General features: G+C 48.9%; 1 protein-coding gene across 6 annotated transcripts; it reads right to left on the bottom strand.

Moving 5' to 3' along the window:
* Positions 1–806: 806 nt before the first annotated feature.
* PLAUR (plasminogen activator, urokinase receptor) lies at positions 807–14,080 on the bottom strand. 6 transcript variants are annotated; one of them, XM_055552825.1, is made up of 7 exons: positions 14,017–14,080; positions 12,073–12,183; positions 10,562–10,705; positions 4,717–4,869; positions 3,818–3,952; positions 2,246–2,392; positions 807–1,362 (listed from the first exon to the last, which is right to left on the bottom strand). In XM_055552825.1, exons 1-7 carry the CDS (start codon positions 14,063–14,065, stop codon positions 1,109–1,111), a joined length of 993 nt encoding a protein of 330 aa, XP_055408800.1. In that variant the 5' UTR covers positions 14,066–14,080; the 3' UTR covers positions 807–1,108. The 6 variants fall into 6 exon arrangements, with proteins under 6 accessions (XP_055408800.1, XP_055408803.1, XP_055408801.1 ...); XM_055552828.1 differs by lacking the exon at positions 14,017–14,080 and adding an exon at positions 12,708–12,822; XM_055552826.1 differs by lacking the exon at positions 14,017–14,080 and adding an exon at positions 12,575–12,713.
* Between the last annotated feature and the right edge of the window lie 4,112 nt (positions 14,081–18,192).

Genomic DNA, 18,192 nt, shown 5'->3' on the forward strand with positions numbered 1-18,192 from the left:
AGTTCATGGGGCCACACAAGAGTCAGACATGACTGAGCAGCTAACACTTTCACTTTCATGTATATGTATAACTGAATTACACACTGTACTCCTGAAACTAACACAACATTGTTCATCAAGTATACTCCAATATAAAATAAAAATTGAGAAAAGAAAAGAAACCCTGTCCTCCACCTGCCCCCAGATACCATAGAAAATGTTCTTTTTCTTCATTAAATCATAGGGTTCCAGGGAAACAATTTTGTCTCTGGGGGCTTGCCTCGGCAAACCATGGAAAACATGAATTCTGTGGTCAAAGAGTACCAATGAAATGGTAGTTCTCACAAAAAATAAATTTAAAAGAGAAACAAAAGAAATGGTACTTCTGGCTTTTTCTCAGTTGGCCTGAGAGCATCCTAGGAAATATAGCCCAGCCTTTATCTCCTGCCCACAGAGAAGCAGGGGGATGAAGTCCTGACCTTAGTCCTCATGGCAGGGCTCCCAGGGGTCATCTCCTATTCATCTCCTGTCTCAGAGCCCCCTAGGAAACGCAGATGTGTCCCTTTAGAGCAACAAAATAGTCTTGACCTTTGGATGTGGGAGAAGAGACTGGAAGGTTAATGCTTGGGTCAGTGAGTTGGAAAGTTGCATTTGGAGGCCAGAAATAGATGTGGAAGTGGCTTTGGGTAGAAGGCTGCGTGGGACAGCTCCCAAGGCCGGGATCTCGAATGCCTGGGTCCTACAATATGACCCCCTAATTCCAGGAGCCTGTGAAAAAGTGGCCCCCCCGCCTCATTCATCCTCTCTGGAGAAGGGCAGATGTGGCCTTGTTCGCTGGTTCAAAAATCTTTATTTCAGTATAAAATATTAAATAAAACAAATATTAATTAATAATAACAATAGCCGTAACACTATCAATAATCATATGAGCTCTCTCCTGCTGGCCTGCAGCTTTTGCTAGCTTTTCTCCTCTGGTTCTCACAGCCCTCTCTCTGGACAGCTGGGAAAACTGAAGCCCAGAGAGGGCAGCCCACTGGCCTGAGGTCACCCAGCAAGTTGGTAGGGCTGGGAACTGAGGGAAGGGCAAAGGGATCTCCTGAATCCAGCCAGTGTGGTGGGAATGTGGGGTTCAAGTGCAGAGGAGAGTGGCTCCCCAAAGTCTGGCAGTCAAGAGCAGGCTGACAAAGAAGCTGAGGTGGGCAGGGCTGGTCTTGGGGGCACCCCCCTTGCCGGGCTGGGTGTCCCTGGCTGGATGGTTACAGCCATTTCCAGTACAGCACGAGACGTTGACGTGGGTGAGGTCGAAGGCTTCAGCTACGTGGAGGCTTTGGCACCACGAGGGGGCTGCGCAACCTCTGACGGTGTAGCTTGGGTTCCTCAGTCCTGAAGAGAGAGAAAGACCACGTGAGACTCCGAGTTCTCGGGACTGGAAAACTGGAATTCTCACTGCGTGACGCGCCACCTTGTGGTGGGTGCCACCTGGAAAAGCAGCTGTTATAAGCCTGGTCCAGGGACTCCTGGGCTTTCCCTCAGACCCTTCCAGGGGCTCTGTGAAGTCAAAATTATTCTCATAATAATGCTACAACCTCATTTGCCTTTTTTCTTTTTTTGCTCTCACAAGGGGTTTCCTAGAAACCCAAGGGCATGTGATCTTGCAACAGACTGAATGCAGAGGCAGATATAAGGGTCCAGCTGTCTTCTATTAAGCCAGACATTAAAGAGATTGCAAAGAACAATGTCCATCTTCTCGCTCACTTTTTTTTTCATTTTGGAAAATGTCTCTTTTTTTCCCCCCCCATAGAAATATGCTCACATGTCATGAGTATTTCAATTGTTCTTTTAAAATGAATAAGTACATTTTAAAAAGTCTCGTGGTTTTCATTTCTAATGCAGTAAATAGCTACAGACGTAACTGACATAAACAATGAGTTTTAAGAGCATCAAGGAATTTTGAGACCCCAAAGTTTGAAAAGCTCTGGAATAGAGGAACCTGCCCTGGACATCTCAGGATGGAATCTCATGAGGTCCACAGAAGTCCCACCCACCCACGGAAGTTCCACTCCCCCACAAAGAAATCCACTTGTCTGTAGTGAAGATATCCACTTCCTAACGAAGGAGTCCTAAGTCCTTGCTACACTTTGCACCCTCCTAAGGAAGTCCTACCTTTTCCAACAAGACGATCCACCTCAATTAAGTCCGGTTTCATAGGAGGTTACCTCTTGCAGACCCCCCCCCCCCCCCACCTCAAGCATCCAAGTATCCTCACCTTTAGTGCCTGTCGCTTCCAGACATTGATTCATAGGGCCGCGGCAGTCAATGAGGAAAGTTTCTTCAGTGGAACACCTGTGGGCGCCGTTCCCCTCACAGCTATAACACTGCAAGCCGTTTGGTGGCAGGTTTTGAAGCTCCAGGACTTGGGAGATCAGTGACAGAGAAACCAAGGAAATTAGCCCGAAGGGTTTCCCATCATTAGGTCTCCAGGACTCCCACCTCTCAGCCAGATATGTCATGGCGCTCCCTTGTGGTCAGACCTTGGAACAGCACCCTCTTTGGGCGGGGGTGGGGGTTGGGGTGGGGGATGGTTCTCTGAGGCTTGTGACAGAAATCTCCCCATGAGTCCTCACCTGCCTAGACCCTGGGTAAGGCGAAACAGTCCCTGCCTTCAGAGAACTTACGATTTAGAGCTACACTGTCCCCGGACTTCCCTAGTGGTCCAGTGGTTAAGAATCCACTTGCCAACGTAGGGTACCTGGGTTCGATCCCTGGTCCAAGAAGATCCCACATGCCGCGGAGCAACTAAGCGTGGGCGCCACGCTTTGGAGTCTGGGCTCTAGAGCTGGAGAATCACTGACTACTGAACCCCGCGTGCCCTAGAGCCCGTGCCCCACAACAGAAGAAGCCACCGCAATGAGAAGCCCACACACCGCAACTAGAGAGTAGCCCTCTCTCTGCAGCTACAGAAAGCCCATGGGTAGCAACAAAGATCCAGTGCGGCCATAAAAAGAAATAATAAATAAATAATAGAGCTCCACTGTCCCATATGACAGGCACTAGCCACCTGTGGTTGTTTACACTGACACCAAAATGATGAAATCCAAAATTCAGTTCAACTGCTCAATAGCCATATGTAGTAGAGGCTACTCTATTGGGCAATACAGATACAGAAATTTCCATCACCATCGAAAGTCCTGTTGGCCAAATCATTGGTTGCAGAGACAGAGAAACACAAAGGATCTATATTATACTTAGGACGGCAGAGTTAGGGACATCTTTCCTGAGGATGATGCTTTAAAGCTGAGACCTGATGAAGGAGAAATAGCCAGCCAGGCAAACTCCTAGGGGAGATGTGTTCCTGGTGGAGGGTACTGTATGTGCAAAGGCCATGAGGCAGACACATGCTGGGTTACAGAGAGCATAATAGAACCTTCGGACAGCATTTTAAAAGCAAGCGGAAGGCACTGAAATGTTTGAGGAAGAGGGACATGCTTTGATTTATATTAAAAAAAAAAATCACTCTTGCTGCTGTGTTGAATGTAGGGTAGCAGGAGGGCCAGCAAGGTCATCGCAACAATCTAGGTGAGAGGCCATCCTGGTGGGGACCAGCGTGGTGAGCAGCGGAAGGATTCAAGATATAGAAGCATAAAGCACAGGTCTTGGTGAGGCTTTGATGGTCTCCGTGAATTCCCACAAAATCTTTCTTGAGGGCTTAATAGGTCCCCTTTTTTTTTTTTTTTCTCCCAGAGGAGAAAGCAGAGTGGAGGGATAAGCAAGCAGCCTGAATGCACCTCTCTGCCCCCAGTCCTAGGTAGGTCTTAGGCCAGGTCCCCTGCCCCCTTACCTGAGCCTGCATTGCATTTGGTGGTGTTGCAGCACCGCAGGAAGTGGAAGGTGTGGTTGTTGTGGAATCCGGTGGGGCCTGGGCAGCCAGGAAGGATGCCACAGCCTCTTATGTGGCGCTCATCACCTGGATTCTCTGTGGGGACAGCGGAGGTTAGACTGTTGCTGAGGAGCTGGGACTGGATTTGTCACCTGTCCATCTTCTGCTTCATCCTTCAGTAGAGGACTCTCACTGTATGAGGGGCAGCCATATATCTAACCAAGAGACACAGATTCCAGCCTCCATGGGTATAGTCAGGGATTCCCAAGTGGCACTAGTGGTAAAGAACCCGCCTGGCAATGCAAGAGACATAAGAGATGTGGGTTCCATCCCTGGGTTGGGAAAGTCCCCTGAAGGAGGGCACAGCAACCCACTCCAGTATTCATGCCTAGAGACTCCCAAGGACAGAGGAGCCTGGCGGGCTACGGTCCATAGGGTAGCCAAGAGTCAGATGTGACTGAAGTGACTTAGCATGCACACGTGGGTATAAGTCATGTGGCTAAGTTCTGGTCAATATGATCTAAGTAAAAAGGCTTATGGGACTTGCAGAAAGGAGAAGCTTTACAAAAGCAGGGCCACCCCGCTTTTGCCCCTTCTTTGGGGCACGAGGTCTGGTGCTCAGGCAACCATCTTGGACCATGAGGCAATCTTGCAAAAGGAAGCAGCATGTAAGAAATGAGAAGGCATCTGGTGACTGTGGAACTGTCTTAGTGGCCCTAGACTTCCCATCACTGGGCTTCCTGTGTGAGTACTAACTTTCTACCTTGCTTACCTCCCTGTTATTTGGGGGGTTGTTGTTAACAGCAGCCTTTGGGAGGAACAAAGCTGGGAAGGGGAGTTGCTGGCACGTTGGGGCTCACCTTTCAGGCTCCGGTGGGTTATCACATCCACGCACTGATCTCTAGATTTGGGGCATTGCATGGTCTGGTCCCAGCCCCTCTCACAGCTGAGGTCTGTCGAGGAACAGGAAGCACATTCGAGGTAGCGGTTTCTGGAAACAGTAGCATCTTGGCCTGTTTGGGGAGGAGCAGGAGGGTGAGACCCCACGGGAGGAGTCCTAGAGACCTGTCTTGCTAGAGGACTCACCTGCACATCAGTTCTTCCTTATCCCAGTCTTCAGCCAGTCAGCAAGTTCTGCCCATCCTATCTCCTAAATCTTCCTAGGGTCCATCCCTTCCTTTCCAGCTCCATGACCAGGTCAGACCTCCTTCAATACCAGCTTCCTCCCTGGCCTCCTGGTTTCCATTCTGGCCCTTCCCACCCCAGTGCCTCCCACATGGCCCTAGAAGGATGCTTCTAATACTCAAATCGAACCCAGTCTCTCCTCTGCTCAACTCTTCCATGGGTCTCCAGTGCCCTCAGAATAAAATCCAATAAACTCAGCATGGCATTCAAGGCCCATCAAAGACTGGTTCCTGGCCACCCTTCCTGCCTCATTTCTTTCCCTCATCTGCTCAGACTCTATACCAGCTTCTCTCAGTCCCCAAGTGTAAGTGCTGACTCCCACCCAGCCTTTGCTTCTGCACAACATTTTACCCTGCTCCCTAATTTCCCTATCTCCTACTCATTCTTCAGGAGTCATCTTCCCTAATTTTTACCTCCTCCAAGAAGCCCTCCTTGACCTCCCAGGCTGGATTAGGTGCCCCTCTGGGCTCTCCAATCCCAGCTCTGTCTACTTTGGATCATCTCTGTTTGTACCAAGTCCCAGGTAGAGCCTGGGCTATCTTGTGTGCCAACATGACCCAGCACAGGGCCAGGGCCAGATAAAATAGTCAATAAATATTTATTAATTATTATTATTTTTTTTTGGCTGTGCTATCAGCATATGAGATCTTAGCTCCCCGAACAAGGATCAAACCCGCATTCCGAGCACTGGAAGCACGGAGTCTTAACCACTGAACCATCAAGGAAGTCCTACAGCAATAGGACTTCCTAATTATGTCATAGGTCAAAGTCTCACTTGATTAAATCTGTGATAACTTTGCCTCCCACATGGACCTTCCCATCCAGGCCAAGTGGATGAATTAGTTTTTCCTGGAAACACCAGAGTCATTCCTCTGCCCAGACCTTGGCTCACACCATCCCCAAGCCTGGCATGCCCTCTCCTTCCTGACCCCAGATATCCAAGTTTGAGTTTGAGCCAAGTCTTAGAGAAATTAGAGGGCTCTCTCAGCCAAGACACTTAACCGGCAGGCCAGCAGCTGTAATTAGGTGAAGCACTTACCTTCAAAGCCAAATCTTCCTCACCCCCTCCCCAAAGAAAAATAACTTAAAAGGCCAACAACCCACGTCTTCTCAGATGAACCACCATGAAAAGGAAAATACAAATTGCCATCACTGCCAACATAGATGTCTCACATCACCCATGGGTCTCCTTTGTGAGTTCTTCTTCTTATGTCGCTCTTCTAAATGTGGATGATACCCAGGCTCTGTCTGAGGTCCTTTTTTCATTTCTCATGGTATATACTCTCTCCCATTGGGTGTTATCCACTGACATTACGTCATCTCCACCTATCTGCGGAGAAATCACAAATCTCTCTCCAGGCAAGACTTTCCTCTGCACTCCACACCTGTACGCCCACAGGCCTCCTGGTGGTCCCCTGGCTATCTGTCAAACACCTGAATCTCTACCTGGCCCCAACACGACTCTCCATCTTCTCCAAACTGCTGCTTCTCCTGAATTCCATGTCTCTGAGGTGGCCCCATCTGGTCTCCCAGGGTAGACACTTGGCAGACTCCTTGATCTTCCATATCTAGGCATCAATCTAATTACTCCAACTTCCCTATCTTCTGTAATCCTTTTGCCATATTGCTTCTGATCTCCATTAAGCATGTTCTATTGAGTTCTTAATTTTAGACCCTGTTCTCTATTTCCTGTTGGACTCATTTTAAACTGGATTCCAGATTTCTGCTAAAAATTATCCTTTCCTCTATTTTCTTAAAGATATTGATCATAGCTATTTTAGACCTCCCCTGTCTAATAACTCCAATATCGGATTCACGACAAGTCTGTTTCTGTTGCAGGATTTTTCTCTTGGTTTCCCCAGTCGATTTGTCCTGTTTATTTTCTTCAGGATACCTTGTATGTTTTGATTAGATGCCAGACATAGATAACTACTTGTAAAGGCTTTAAATGATTTTATCTTCTGCCAAAGAGAGATTAGGTTTTCTTCCTGTAGAAATTGGATGTAGGCATTTTTGTGCTGTGCTTAGGTCATTCAGTCATGTCCGACTCTTTGCGAATCCCATGTACTGCAGCCCACCAGGCTCCTCTGTCCACAGGGATTCTTCAGGCTGGAGTGGGTTGCCATGTCCGCTTCCAGGGGATCTTCCCAACCCAGGGATCGAACCCAGGTCTCCTGCATTGCAGGTGGATTCTTTACCGACCGGGGCTGGTCAATTTCTGGTTTTGCCCTTATTCTTAGGGTGTGGTCTCAGAGGAAAGCCTGAGACTTCTCTTTCCAATTTGGCAGCTTCAGTCTCCCAGCATCACATGCTCATTGGAATTCCTGCTCGGTTCTGTAGTTTCCCAGATACTATTTTCTGTAGAGTTTCTTGGAGTCTAATGCTATGCACGTACGGCTTGCCAATGAGTTGAAGGAAATCTGCAGATTTGGGGACTCCCTTTTCTGTGGTTCCATGCATTCCATGATTTTACTTCTCATTTTCCAGACACTCTGGCAGCCCCAGATTTCAACCTCTGCCTTCTCAGTCTAGCGACAATCTCTTTCTATCTGCGTTCTACTTCCCTTCCAGAGCAGTGAATTGGCAAGTGCACTCAAGGTAAAAGCCAGCTTGTCTCTGGAATTCAATTTCTGTGCTTCCCTTATTTCAAGGATTGGAGCACCTCTACTTCCTCTCTCCATTTGCTGCTCTTGAGTGACTTCAATGATTGTTTATAATTTATCCAGCTTTTGTAACTATCATTGGTGGTGGATAGTGGGGAGGGGGGGAGTTGGTCTGAGACAAGTAACTCCACATGCCAGAACTGCATATCTGCCCTCACCATCTAACCCATCATTAAGTTATGCTTATCTGCCTGCTAAATAGCTCTTAAATCCATCCACTTTTCTCCATCTGCTGATCAGACAGATACTATCTTCTTCTTTTTTTGTTTTTAGCCACACCATGTGGCATGTGGAATCTTAGTTCCCTGACCAAGGATTGAGCCCATATCCTCTGCAGTGGAAGCATGAGGTCTTAACCACTGGATTGCCAAGGAAGTCATACACTCCCTTCTTTATCTGGACAACCTCACACACCTCCAGGTTGGTCTCCCCTAATCTACCTTCCCTCTATCATTTGTTCCTTCCAATCTGTCTTCCACTCTGAGGTCAGAATGCGTGCCTGCTAAGTTGCTTCAGTCTTGTCCGACTCTTTGCGACCTAATGGACTGTAGCCCGCCAGGCTCCTCTGTCCATGGGATTCTCCAGGCAAGAATACTGGAGTGGGCTGCCACGTTCTCCTTCAAGGGATCTTCCCGACCCAGGGATTGAACCCACATCTCTTACGTCTCCTGCATCGGCAGTTGGGTTCTTTACCAATAGTGCCACCTGGGAAGCCAGAGGTCAGAATAACTTGTGCACAAATACAAATCTGATAGTGACCCTGTAGCCTTTCATGACCTCCCAGTGTTCCCCAGATGAAGTCTATATTCCCCACCACAGTCTAGAAGGCCTTGTATAAGGTGACCTTGCCAATTTCATCAGTTCCTCTTGCCCCATCTTGTCCTTCCTTCAGCCATGCTAGTTTGACTCTCTTCTGTTGCTTTTGTATCTGTTGCTCCTTCTGTCTGGATAAACCCTTTCCACCGTCTTTTTAACAGCCTGACTCCTCCTCCTTCAAGATCCAGCTTAGCTGTTGCTTCCTGTAGGAAACTTCCTCTGACCTGAGTCATTTATCTCCTCTAGGGTCCTACAGCCCCTACTCATAGTTATCCCAGCTCTGATCACTCTCTGGTCTCTGTTTGCCCCATCTCAGACCTGATGATTCTGGACTGTGCTTCCCTATTACAGCTCTGACCTCTCTGGTCTGTTTCCTCTGTCAGGGTCCTGACACCTTTCTCCATGCTTCCCTGATCCCAGCTCTGACTGGGGGCAGGGCAGTCACTGTCTGGTGATGGTCTATCCTGCCCCTCCCCACCTCCCACCCCTGCCATATAGACACACATTACCGGACTATGAGCCCCAGAGGGGCAGGGCTCAAGGCTGTCTTGGCCATTGCTATGTCCCCAGCATCACAGAAGAACAGTTGTGTCTGATTCTTTGTGATGCCATGGACTGTAACCCTCCAGGCTCCTGTGTCCATAGGATTCTCCAGGCAAGAAAAATGGGTTGCCATTTCCTCCTCTGGGGAATCGTCCCGATCCAGGGATTGAACCCATGTCTGTTACATCTCCTGCATTGACAGGTGGGTTCTTTACCACTATCTCCCCTGGGAAGCCCATTAAAATCCCTACGTCCCCAATATCCACTAAAGGGGAACACCAGGCCCAGTAGGAGGCCTTGAGGGAAATAGGTCCCGACTGGTCAAAGTCCTCTGCACTGACCAGTGCTGTTAACTATTTTGGTTGTTATCTCTGATTACAAGTGTTCCTGAGACTCAACTGTTACTGCTTTCCTCTGGCACATCTAACAGAAAGAGGAAGCCAACATCCTCTCTCTTGTCACTTCCTTGAAAATAAACATCTGACTCAATTCCCACCAACAGATGAAAGTCTGAGGTCAGGATCAGTGAAAATCTAGCAGAATCAGGGCAGATGCAAAACAAGGACAAAACTGAGTGCAGACGCAGGTGCTCTGTTTTCTGACGTCATTGTGACTGGACTGGTCTTAACACATTTCCTTTCTCCCTGGGGCCAGAAAGAGGAATCTCTGCTTGACCCTGTACCATGGTCTCCTTCCTATCCTTCCTCTCCTGTGAGAACTCAGAGGAATTTGAGCCTTTCTAAGTCTTTTTTTTACACTGACGGACCAGAGCCTAAAGTCATGAAACTCTACAAAAAGCCTTGCAAAAGTTTCTTCGCATTCTTTTTTCATTGCCCAACTCAAGAATTGAGTCTAGGGAACTTTACCAGCCCATGGAAGCCTGTCTGGCTCCCTCCTCTTTTGACTTTCTTTAAGGACTTTGAGTCACTGGCCTCTCTGGTTTTTGTATCTTGGTCCCTTGCTAAGATACAAAGCATCTGTTGCCTGAACCATCTCCTGTCCCATGAGAAAAATGAGATGGCAAAATGTCAGTGAAATAACTCACCCACCACTCAAGTGGGTGTATGTATATACAGCTTCTTAAAGGCCGGTGATGCATCTTATAAATGACAACCACACACACACAGACACACAAGCAGTGCAGGATGAGAAAGGATGAGATGAGTTTGTAGTTGGGAGTGGGGCCAGTGACGGTTTGAGATGAGTTGGGATTGATTGGGGGATGGGATTAGAGATGTGTTCAGGAGGAGGATAGGTTTGAGTTGGAGAGTGTTGGGGATAAAATGAAGTTGGGGAAGGGATTGGGGTTGGGGATGGAAATGGAGTCAGGTTGGAGATTTGTTTAGGATAAGCAAAGGTTTGAGCTGGGGGATTGGTCCTGGGGTAAGGCATGGAGCTGGGGTTGGGGTGGCCCCAGATTGGGGATAAGACCAGGGTGATGTTGAGGCTGGGATGGGGATGTTTTGGGGTTGGGGATGGCAAGGGCTGCCCTACTCACCAGGGTTGGGCTTGTTGCACAAGTCTGACCTGCACACGGTCTCTGAAAGGGTGATGATCTGATCGGCAGCCCGATAGCTCATGGACCTGTTGGTCTTGTCCGGATGGGTACAGCCTTTTCTCATCACATTCATCTCGTTGCTACCTATGAGAAATGTCTCTTTGTCACTCCCAGAAGCTCCCCTGGACCCAACCAGCCTCTGGCACTCCTGGTTATAAAGTCACCTGCTCCCAGGACCGACCCCTGCCAGGCCTCTTCTCTTACTTGAGTCCAACTCTGTCTTTTCTAGACTTACCCATCCTCCCCATCAACCTCTTATGCCAGAAGCCTACTCTGTCTTAGTGACAACACTGTACCTGGGACATTCTGGATCCATCAACTCCTCCCTCCCAGCTTGGAGATCTTAACAGAGAGAGGCCTCTAGTAGGAATCTTTAAAGGAAAATGCTTTGAGGTCACCAAAAAGTACAAGAGAATGATATAATAAATACTGTACATTAGTCATAAAACTTTATAAAATATTAGTATTTTGTTATATTTGTTTCAGATTTTTTTTTTAAAAAGAGAAACCAAGTTTAAAAGATAGTTAAAGCCTCCTGCTTACTGCCCTCCTCCAAATCCCATTTCTCTTATTCCCTGTCTGAAGGCAACCACTGATATAAGTAATTCTCACACCTGTGTATGCAGAATATATGTTATTGCTTATTTTGACTGTTAAATACTATTTCTAGTAAAAGGTGTCCAACTCTGCAACATGCTTTTTTTTTCTCTTTTAATCTTACATTTTTGAGATGTATCCAGGTTAATACTTACAGTCGTGTGTGTGTGTGTGTGTGTGTGTGTTAGTTGTTCAGTCGTGTCCGACTCTTTGTGACCCCCATGGACTGTAGCTCGCCAGGCTCCTCTGTCCATGGAATTCTCCAGGCAAGAATACTGGAGTGGGTTGCCACTCCCTTCTCCAGGGGATTCTCCCAGGGATTGAACCTGGGTCTTCCACATTTCAGGCAGATTCTTTTATCATCTGAGCCACCAGGGAAGTCCCCGACAGCCCTAGTTCCTTCATTTCAGCTGCTGTGGGGTATAATGTGTGATTATACTTTAAGGTTTCTCCTCTGCTGCCCCTAAGTTCAGTCTTTCCAGTTTTCTGTGTCACAAATATGAGGACTAGGAACATCCTTTTACATGTGTCTCAAGGCAAGTGTGGCTAAGGTTCTTTGGGGTCTCTACGTTCCTTGAAGTTTAACTGCTGCTGGTAGGTTATGTTAATCTTTATTTGTATCAGATATTGCCACGTGGCTCTGTTCCGTGAATGAACAAATTTACCTCCCTAACAGCAGAGCCCGCAGTTCCACAACCTCATCGATCTCAGTACTGTCAGATTCTTAAATGCTTGTCCATCTGGTGGGTGTGTTACGGGTCTCAGAGTCTTTTTTTTTTTTTTTTTGCTATTTCCCTGATAACTCGTGAGATAAGGTTTCTCGGTCCCTCGCTTTCCCTGCCCCACACACTCACCTTCCCACACACTCAGGACCGTGGTCCTGCAGAGGTCCTGACCAGGAGTACACTCTTCAACACTGCAGCTCGTCATGTTCTTACACTGTAAGCACCGCAGGCCCCAAGAGCCTGGGGGCAGAGGGAGGAGACGAAAGAAGAGGTGTTATTGCTCTGAGCCAGGATTCCGCCCCGCCCGCCACCCCCACCGCCTCCCATCCCGGCCCCTTTTAAGCGGCAACACCTGGACCAGATCTCCAGGCCTTGTGCACTCAGGTTCAGGCTCCACTTTTGCCCTGACTGGGTTCCAAGGCTGGGTTCCAGCCTGCTATGCTATCTTTAGGCCAACGTTTTGTCTTTGTCTTTTACCCTGATGTTTTTTTTCCCCCCGCCCACAGGTCCTTCCTAAGTCCAGTCCTCGCTCCCTTTCCCTTTAATTCTAACGGAGCGCCGGAGCCATCCGGAAAGTGAGATTCCCACCCTCTCCGCGGGTGCAGACTTGTAGCCTAGTCCTTTCCTCTACCTGCACCCGCCTGGGCCTATTCCACCTCGCGAGCTCTCCTAGGGGTGTTCCGACTTCCGCCGATCTTTTCATTCTACCTTCGTGCCTGGAGCTCCCCCAACTAACGCCCACAGGTTCTCCTCCCTTTCCTAACCTCTCCCCAACTTTCTCACGCCACACAGAAGTCCGAGAACTTCCAACTCCGCCCATCAGCCCTGCGGAGATTCTAACCCCACCTACTAGGTCCTCCCCCGACGTTTTCCCCCGCCCCCTAGCGGCTCTTGAGCAGTTTTAACCCCGCCCACTAGGGGCTCGTGACCTGTCAGCCCCACCCACTGGTTCCGCCCCGAAGTTCTCACCCCGCCCACCACCTCCGCCCGGATATTGTAATCCCGCCCTCTAGCTCCCCTGCCAAGGCTCAACCTTGCCATCAGACCTCCCTTGTGGTCCCTTGAAGTGAAGAAGTGAAGTGAAGTCGCTCATTCGTGTCCGACTCTTTGCGGCCCCGTGGACTGTAGCCTACCAGGCTTCTCTGTCCATGGGATTCTCCAGGCAAGAATACTGGAGTGGGTTACCATTTCCTTCTCCAGGGGATCTTCCCGACCCAGGGATCGAACCTGGGCGTCCCGCATTGGAGGCAGACGCTTTAACCTCTGAGCCACCAGGGTCCTTTGCCCGCTCCAAATTCGGAGTCCCCAATCGAGTTATTACTCATTCTAGGCCTCCCGCGGTTGGTTCATTAACGAACCAACTCTCAACTCCTATCCGCCCCCCCCGCCCCGCCCTCACAGTTCCAACTCAACTTCCTTTCATTTTTCGACCCATTTTCCAAAGAAAAGAGGTAAGAGGTCCCGTCGTCTAGAGTATAGTGAAAGGGAAGGAGCCTCGGTACAAGCCCCGCTTCCCTAGCCCCTGGCTCTGCCCGACTCAGCCTGACTCTCTTTAGACCTTGTGTAAAATAAGGCGCTGTCCTCCCTGTCTTACGAATGTGTGTGTGGCGGGGCGGGGGTTGGAGGGGGAGGGATCTGATAGAATGGAGAGGGCTGTAGGAGCCACTGCGGGTCAGAATCCCACTTACAAAGGCTGGCTGTGTGACCTCAGACCAGTTAGTTAACCTCTCTTTGCCTGTTTCTCTGTAAAAGGGGGTTAAAATAGTTCTGCCCACCCAGTCGGAAGTTGCAGAAGCTTAGAAGAGTGTCTGGCATAAAGAGCGTATTCACCAGATGATGGCAGTCGTTAAGCTCCTTTGCTCAATAAATATTTCCTGAGCGGCTACTGTGTGCCCGATGCTGTACCGCGGGGGGCGAGGCGCCGAGAACAGGAGAATTATTTGATTGTGGGGTGGGGGCTGGGGATTGAGCCCTCCTTCTCCGAGTCATCAGATTCTGAGCTCTCTTCCCCTCTCCCTTTCCCTCCGTCAGACCCCAGTGCCCAGCTTAGAGGTCCGGGCACCTTGCCCCTACCTGGAATGTAGGTGTAAACCAACAGCAGTAGCAGCAGCGGTTGGCCCATGTCCGACGGTGGCTCCAGCTCGCGATCTCCCTGCACCTCTCAGTCTGGCCCCCGGAAGGAGACAGTTTTGTGGCCCTGGGGGCTCCTCCCAGAAGTTTGCGAAAGAACGAGTCAGCCCCAGATGTGTAGGTCATTCCTCGCCGCCCCCTCCCCCGCCTCCCCTACCCACCCCTCCCGGACCTTCCTCAAAAACTTCCTTTACCAGGGTGTGGCTAGCTGGGGGTACGGGGACTGACCCTGCTCTGACTCACGTTGGCGGTAGTCACAGCTGTCCCTGGACTGCCTGGGTGTGAATTCCACTTTTCTCTCAATGCCACATCACCTAGGGGAAGGGACCTCACTTTTTAAATTAAAACTTATCCCTTCGGGAAATGTGTGGCTATTAGATATTACAGGGCTTTCCTTAGTCTTGTTAGGAAGGATCGTGGTTATATGGGAAAGTGTCTTTCTCATTTAGAGCTGCAGGCTGAAATATTTGGGGATGAAATAATACAGTGTCTCCAGTTTACTTTAAAACACTTCAGCCAAGAAGCAGATATTGCTGTTATGACAATAGTTTTGTGGTTATGCGGAAAACTTGTTCTTGTATTCTACAGATGCTGAAATATTTAGAGGCTGAATGTCATTGTGGCATTTGCATTTGCCTTAAAAAACTTTAGGAAAAAAAGGCAAAATATCATTGTTTAGTTGCTAAGTCGTGTCTGACTTGTTGCAGCCCCACAGACTGTAGCCCACCAGGCTCCTCTGTCCATGGGATTTCCCAAGCAAGAATACTGGAGTGGGTTGCCATTTCCTCCTCCAGGGGATCTTCCCAACCCAGGGATTGAACCCAAATCTCTGCACTGGAAGGCAGATTCTTTACCAGTGAGTCACAGTTAATTATTTATTTTAATATTTATTTGGCTGCACTGGGTCTTAGTTCTGGCACACAGGATCTCCAACCTTCTCTGTGGCATGAGACTGTGGGGGTTCCAGTTTCAGCTAGTCATTAGCTGTGCGACCTTGGGTATTTTACTAAACCTCTGAGATTTTGAGTTGTAGCATGTGGGATCTAATTCCCTGACCAAGGATTGAACCCAGGCTCCCTGAATTGGGAGCATGGAGTTTTAGCCACTGAAACACCAGGGAAGTCCCCATAATAAGCTTTTAAAAGAGAAAAATAAAATACAAAACATGAAACAGCCTCTCCCTCCCAGTCAGAGCAATTTAATGTGGTAGAATTAAATGCCTGAAATGGTCACTGGCCCACATGGAGTGCCTCAACAACTTCTGTCAACATTTACCAAGGACCTGCTCTCTGCCAGGCACTGGTCCAGAAGCTGTGGACCCAGCAGAAAAATCCCTGACCTTGTGACAATAGGGAGTAAAATATGTATTACCTGGTCTATCGCTGTCAGACTATGATAAGTAAAATGCAGAAAAACAAATCGGGTTGAAGGAGGTGCAAGGGTACAAGTGAGGTGAGATTGGTTTTAGGCCAGGTAATCCTGGAGGGCTTTCCTGAGGAGGTGACATTTGAACAGAGGCTGAATGTAGTGAGAATAGATGTTCAGACAGATGGTCCAGGAAGAGTTCCAGGGAAAGGAAACAGTTAGTACAAAGGCCCTGGGGTGGGAGTGGATCTGATGAGACCTAGAAACAGCAGAGAGGCCAGTGTAACTGGAACAGAATCAAGAGGGACACAGTCGTAGGCTGTAAGTAAGCAGTAGCTACCTCTACCACGGCAATAATGATTAAACTATCATTATTCTTACTAACGTATCAAAGCCTTAAGGTAATCATTTTAAGATAAGATAAGAAAAGGACTTCCCTTGTGGTCCAGTGGTTAAGAATCCAACTGCTAATGGAGGGAACATGACTTCATTCCCCGATCCAGGAAGATTCCACATGCTTTGGGGCAACTAAGCCCTTGCCCTGCAAGTACTGAGCTTGAGTGCCGCAACTGGACAGTAGCCCTGGATCTCTGCCATGGGAGAAAGCCCACGTGCAGCCACGAACACCCAGTCCAGGCAAAAATGAATGAATGAATTAAAAAGATAAGGTAAGAAAAGTCTCCAAGAAATTCTCTTTTCTAAGAGGCAGTATACCTAGTGGTTCAGAGTGCGGGGCCTGAGACCAGGCTGTGGGGGTTCCAGTTTCAGCTACTCATTAGCTGTGTGGCCTTGGGCAGGTTACTTAACCTCTCTGGGCCTCAAGTCCCCTATCTGGAAAGGGAAGCTAATTGCCTCCCTCCCACAGCTGGTGAGCTAGAGACAGAAAAGTGTACATTCTTGCACAGTGCCTGGCGCTGTGCTAGTGCTCAATAATAATAATAATAGCAAGTGCTCAATAAAAAAGTCACTGCCATTGTTATCCCTGTTGGGTCCAGATTCTAGACTCTGGTCCTGTGTTTCCTCTCTGTGGGTAGGATAGGGCAGGAGGTAGAACTGTCATGTTGACTCATGAGGACAGCAATTGTCGTGCTGAAGGCAGCAGGATAGTACAGCCCACCTGATATCCTCATCGCCAAGTGTCAGTCTCCTCATGTGGAAAATTCAGCCCCTCTTGGGGTTGGCGTGAAGACTGAATGAGATACTGATGCAGATGAGGTGAGGAGATAGAAAGTCGGGGTGTTGGCCCAGGTGGCCTTGAGACCCAGTTCAGCCCCTTGCTCCTGGGGGACCCTGGGCAGGTGGCTTCACTCCATGGATCCTTGCTTTTCCCAGCTGTGAAATGGGTCTGGGGTGGGTGGAAGCATCTCTCGGTGAAAAGTAGCTTCAGGTTCATTAGTTCATGGAGCTGTGTGGTCTGGCGCTGCCACTTCCTGCCTGGATGACGTCATCGCTATGGACTACGAGTTCCTCTTTTATTTGAAGACTGAGAAATAACTCGGAGGCCTCCCATCCTCCCACCCCAGACTGCTCTAGTTTCCTGAAATCTGTCCACCTGTCTCTCCCTTTCTGTGTCTTTGCCTTTTTTTATTTGGCTGTGCAGCATATGGGACCATAGTTCCTGGACCTCACCCCTGCAGTGGAAGCACAGACCCTTAACCACTGGATGGCCAGGGGGAAGTCCTTCTTTGTCTTTTTCAATGTGTCTGTTTTGCTCCTTTCTTTCTTTCTTTCTTTTTAATATTTATTTGGCTACACCAGGTCTTAGTTGCAGCAGGAGAACTCTTAATTGTAGCATGTGGGATCCAGTTCCCTGATCAGGGATTGAACCCGGGGCCCCTGTATTAGGAGCATGGAGCCTTAGCCACTGGATCAACAGGGAAGCCCCACTCCTTTTCTTTGTCTCTCCCTGTCTCTCTGACTCCGTCCTCCATTTCTGTGTTTCTGGCTCTTTCTCCCTCGCTGTCTCTGTCTCTGACTTGTTCTCTCTAAGTGACACACTGTGAGGTCCAGTGACGTGTTATGGGAGGAGAAGGGCAGGAAGCTGGGCTGTGGACAGTTCCAGATAAAAAACTGCAGGAATGTCAGCTCCTTCCTCCTCTGACTCACCTGGGCCTCACCCAGCTCCTACCTGCCTGTGGGGTCCTGGGTGAGGCCCACGGGTTTCGGGGGTTTCCCAGGGCTGAGGAGAGGAAAATCTCCTGTAGAGATATAGAGGGAGAGGGATCGAGAGAGAGACAGAAAAGGAGAGAGAGTGAGAGAGCTAGGGGCCAAACACAGCCAGACTCAGGGGAAATCAGAGAGGGACACAGAGACGCGACATACACTTTAAAATATGGCTTCTCTGGTGGCTCAGTGGTAAAGAATCCTGCCGATGCAGGAGATGCCGGTTCAGTCCCTGGGTCGGGAAGATCCCCTGGAGAAGTAAATAGCAACCCACTCCAGTATTCTTGCCTGGAGAATTCCATGGACAGAGGTGCCTGGCGGGCTATACAGTCCATGGTCTCTCAAAGGAGTCAGACATTACTTAGCCACTAAACAACAATATTTAAAATAGATAACCAACAAGGACTTACTGATAGCACAGGGAACTCTGTTCAGTACTCTGTAATAATCTGAATGGGAAAAGAAACTGAAAAAGAATAGATGTGTGTAGCAGTTCAGTTCAGTTGCTCAGTTGTGTCCCACTCTTTGCTACCCCATGGACTGCAGCACGCCAGGCCTCCCTGTCCATCACCAACTCCCGGAGTTCACTCA

The sequence above is a fragment of the Bubalus kerabau genome, chromosome 17 (genome assembly GCF_029407905.1).
Source record: "Bubalus kerabau isolate K-KA32 ecotype Philippines breed swamp buffalo chromosome 17, PCC_UOA_SB_1v2, whole genome shotgun sequence".
In the NCBI taxonomy this organism is placed as follows: domain Eukaryota; kingdom Metazoa; phylum Chordata; class Mammalia; order Artiodactyla; family Bovidae; genus Bubalus; species Bubalus kerabau.

Coding starts and splice junctions, on each gene's coding strand:
- PLAUR (XM_055552824.1), bottom strand. CDS start 12,646: ATGAAAAGATCGGCGGAAGTCGGAACACCCCTAGGAGAGCTCGCGAGG. Junction 3,953..4,716: donor AACCCACCGGAGCCTGAAAG/GTGAGCCCCAAC, acceptor CTGTCCCCACAG/AGAATCCAGGTGATGAGCGC. Junction 1,363..2,245: donor GGAAGCGACAGGCACTAAAG/GTGAGGATACTT, acceptor CTCTCTCTTCAG/GACTGAGGAACCCAAGCTAC.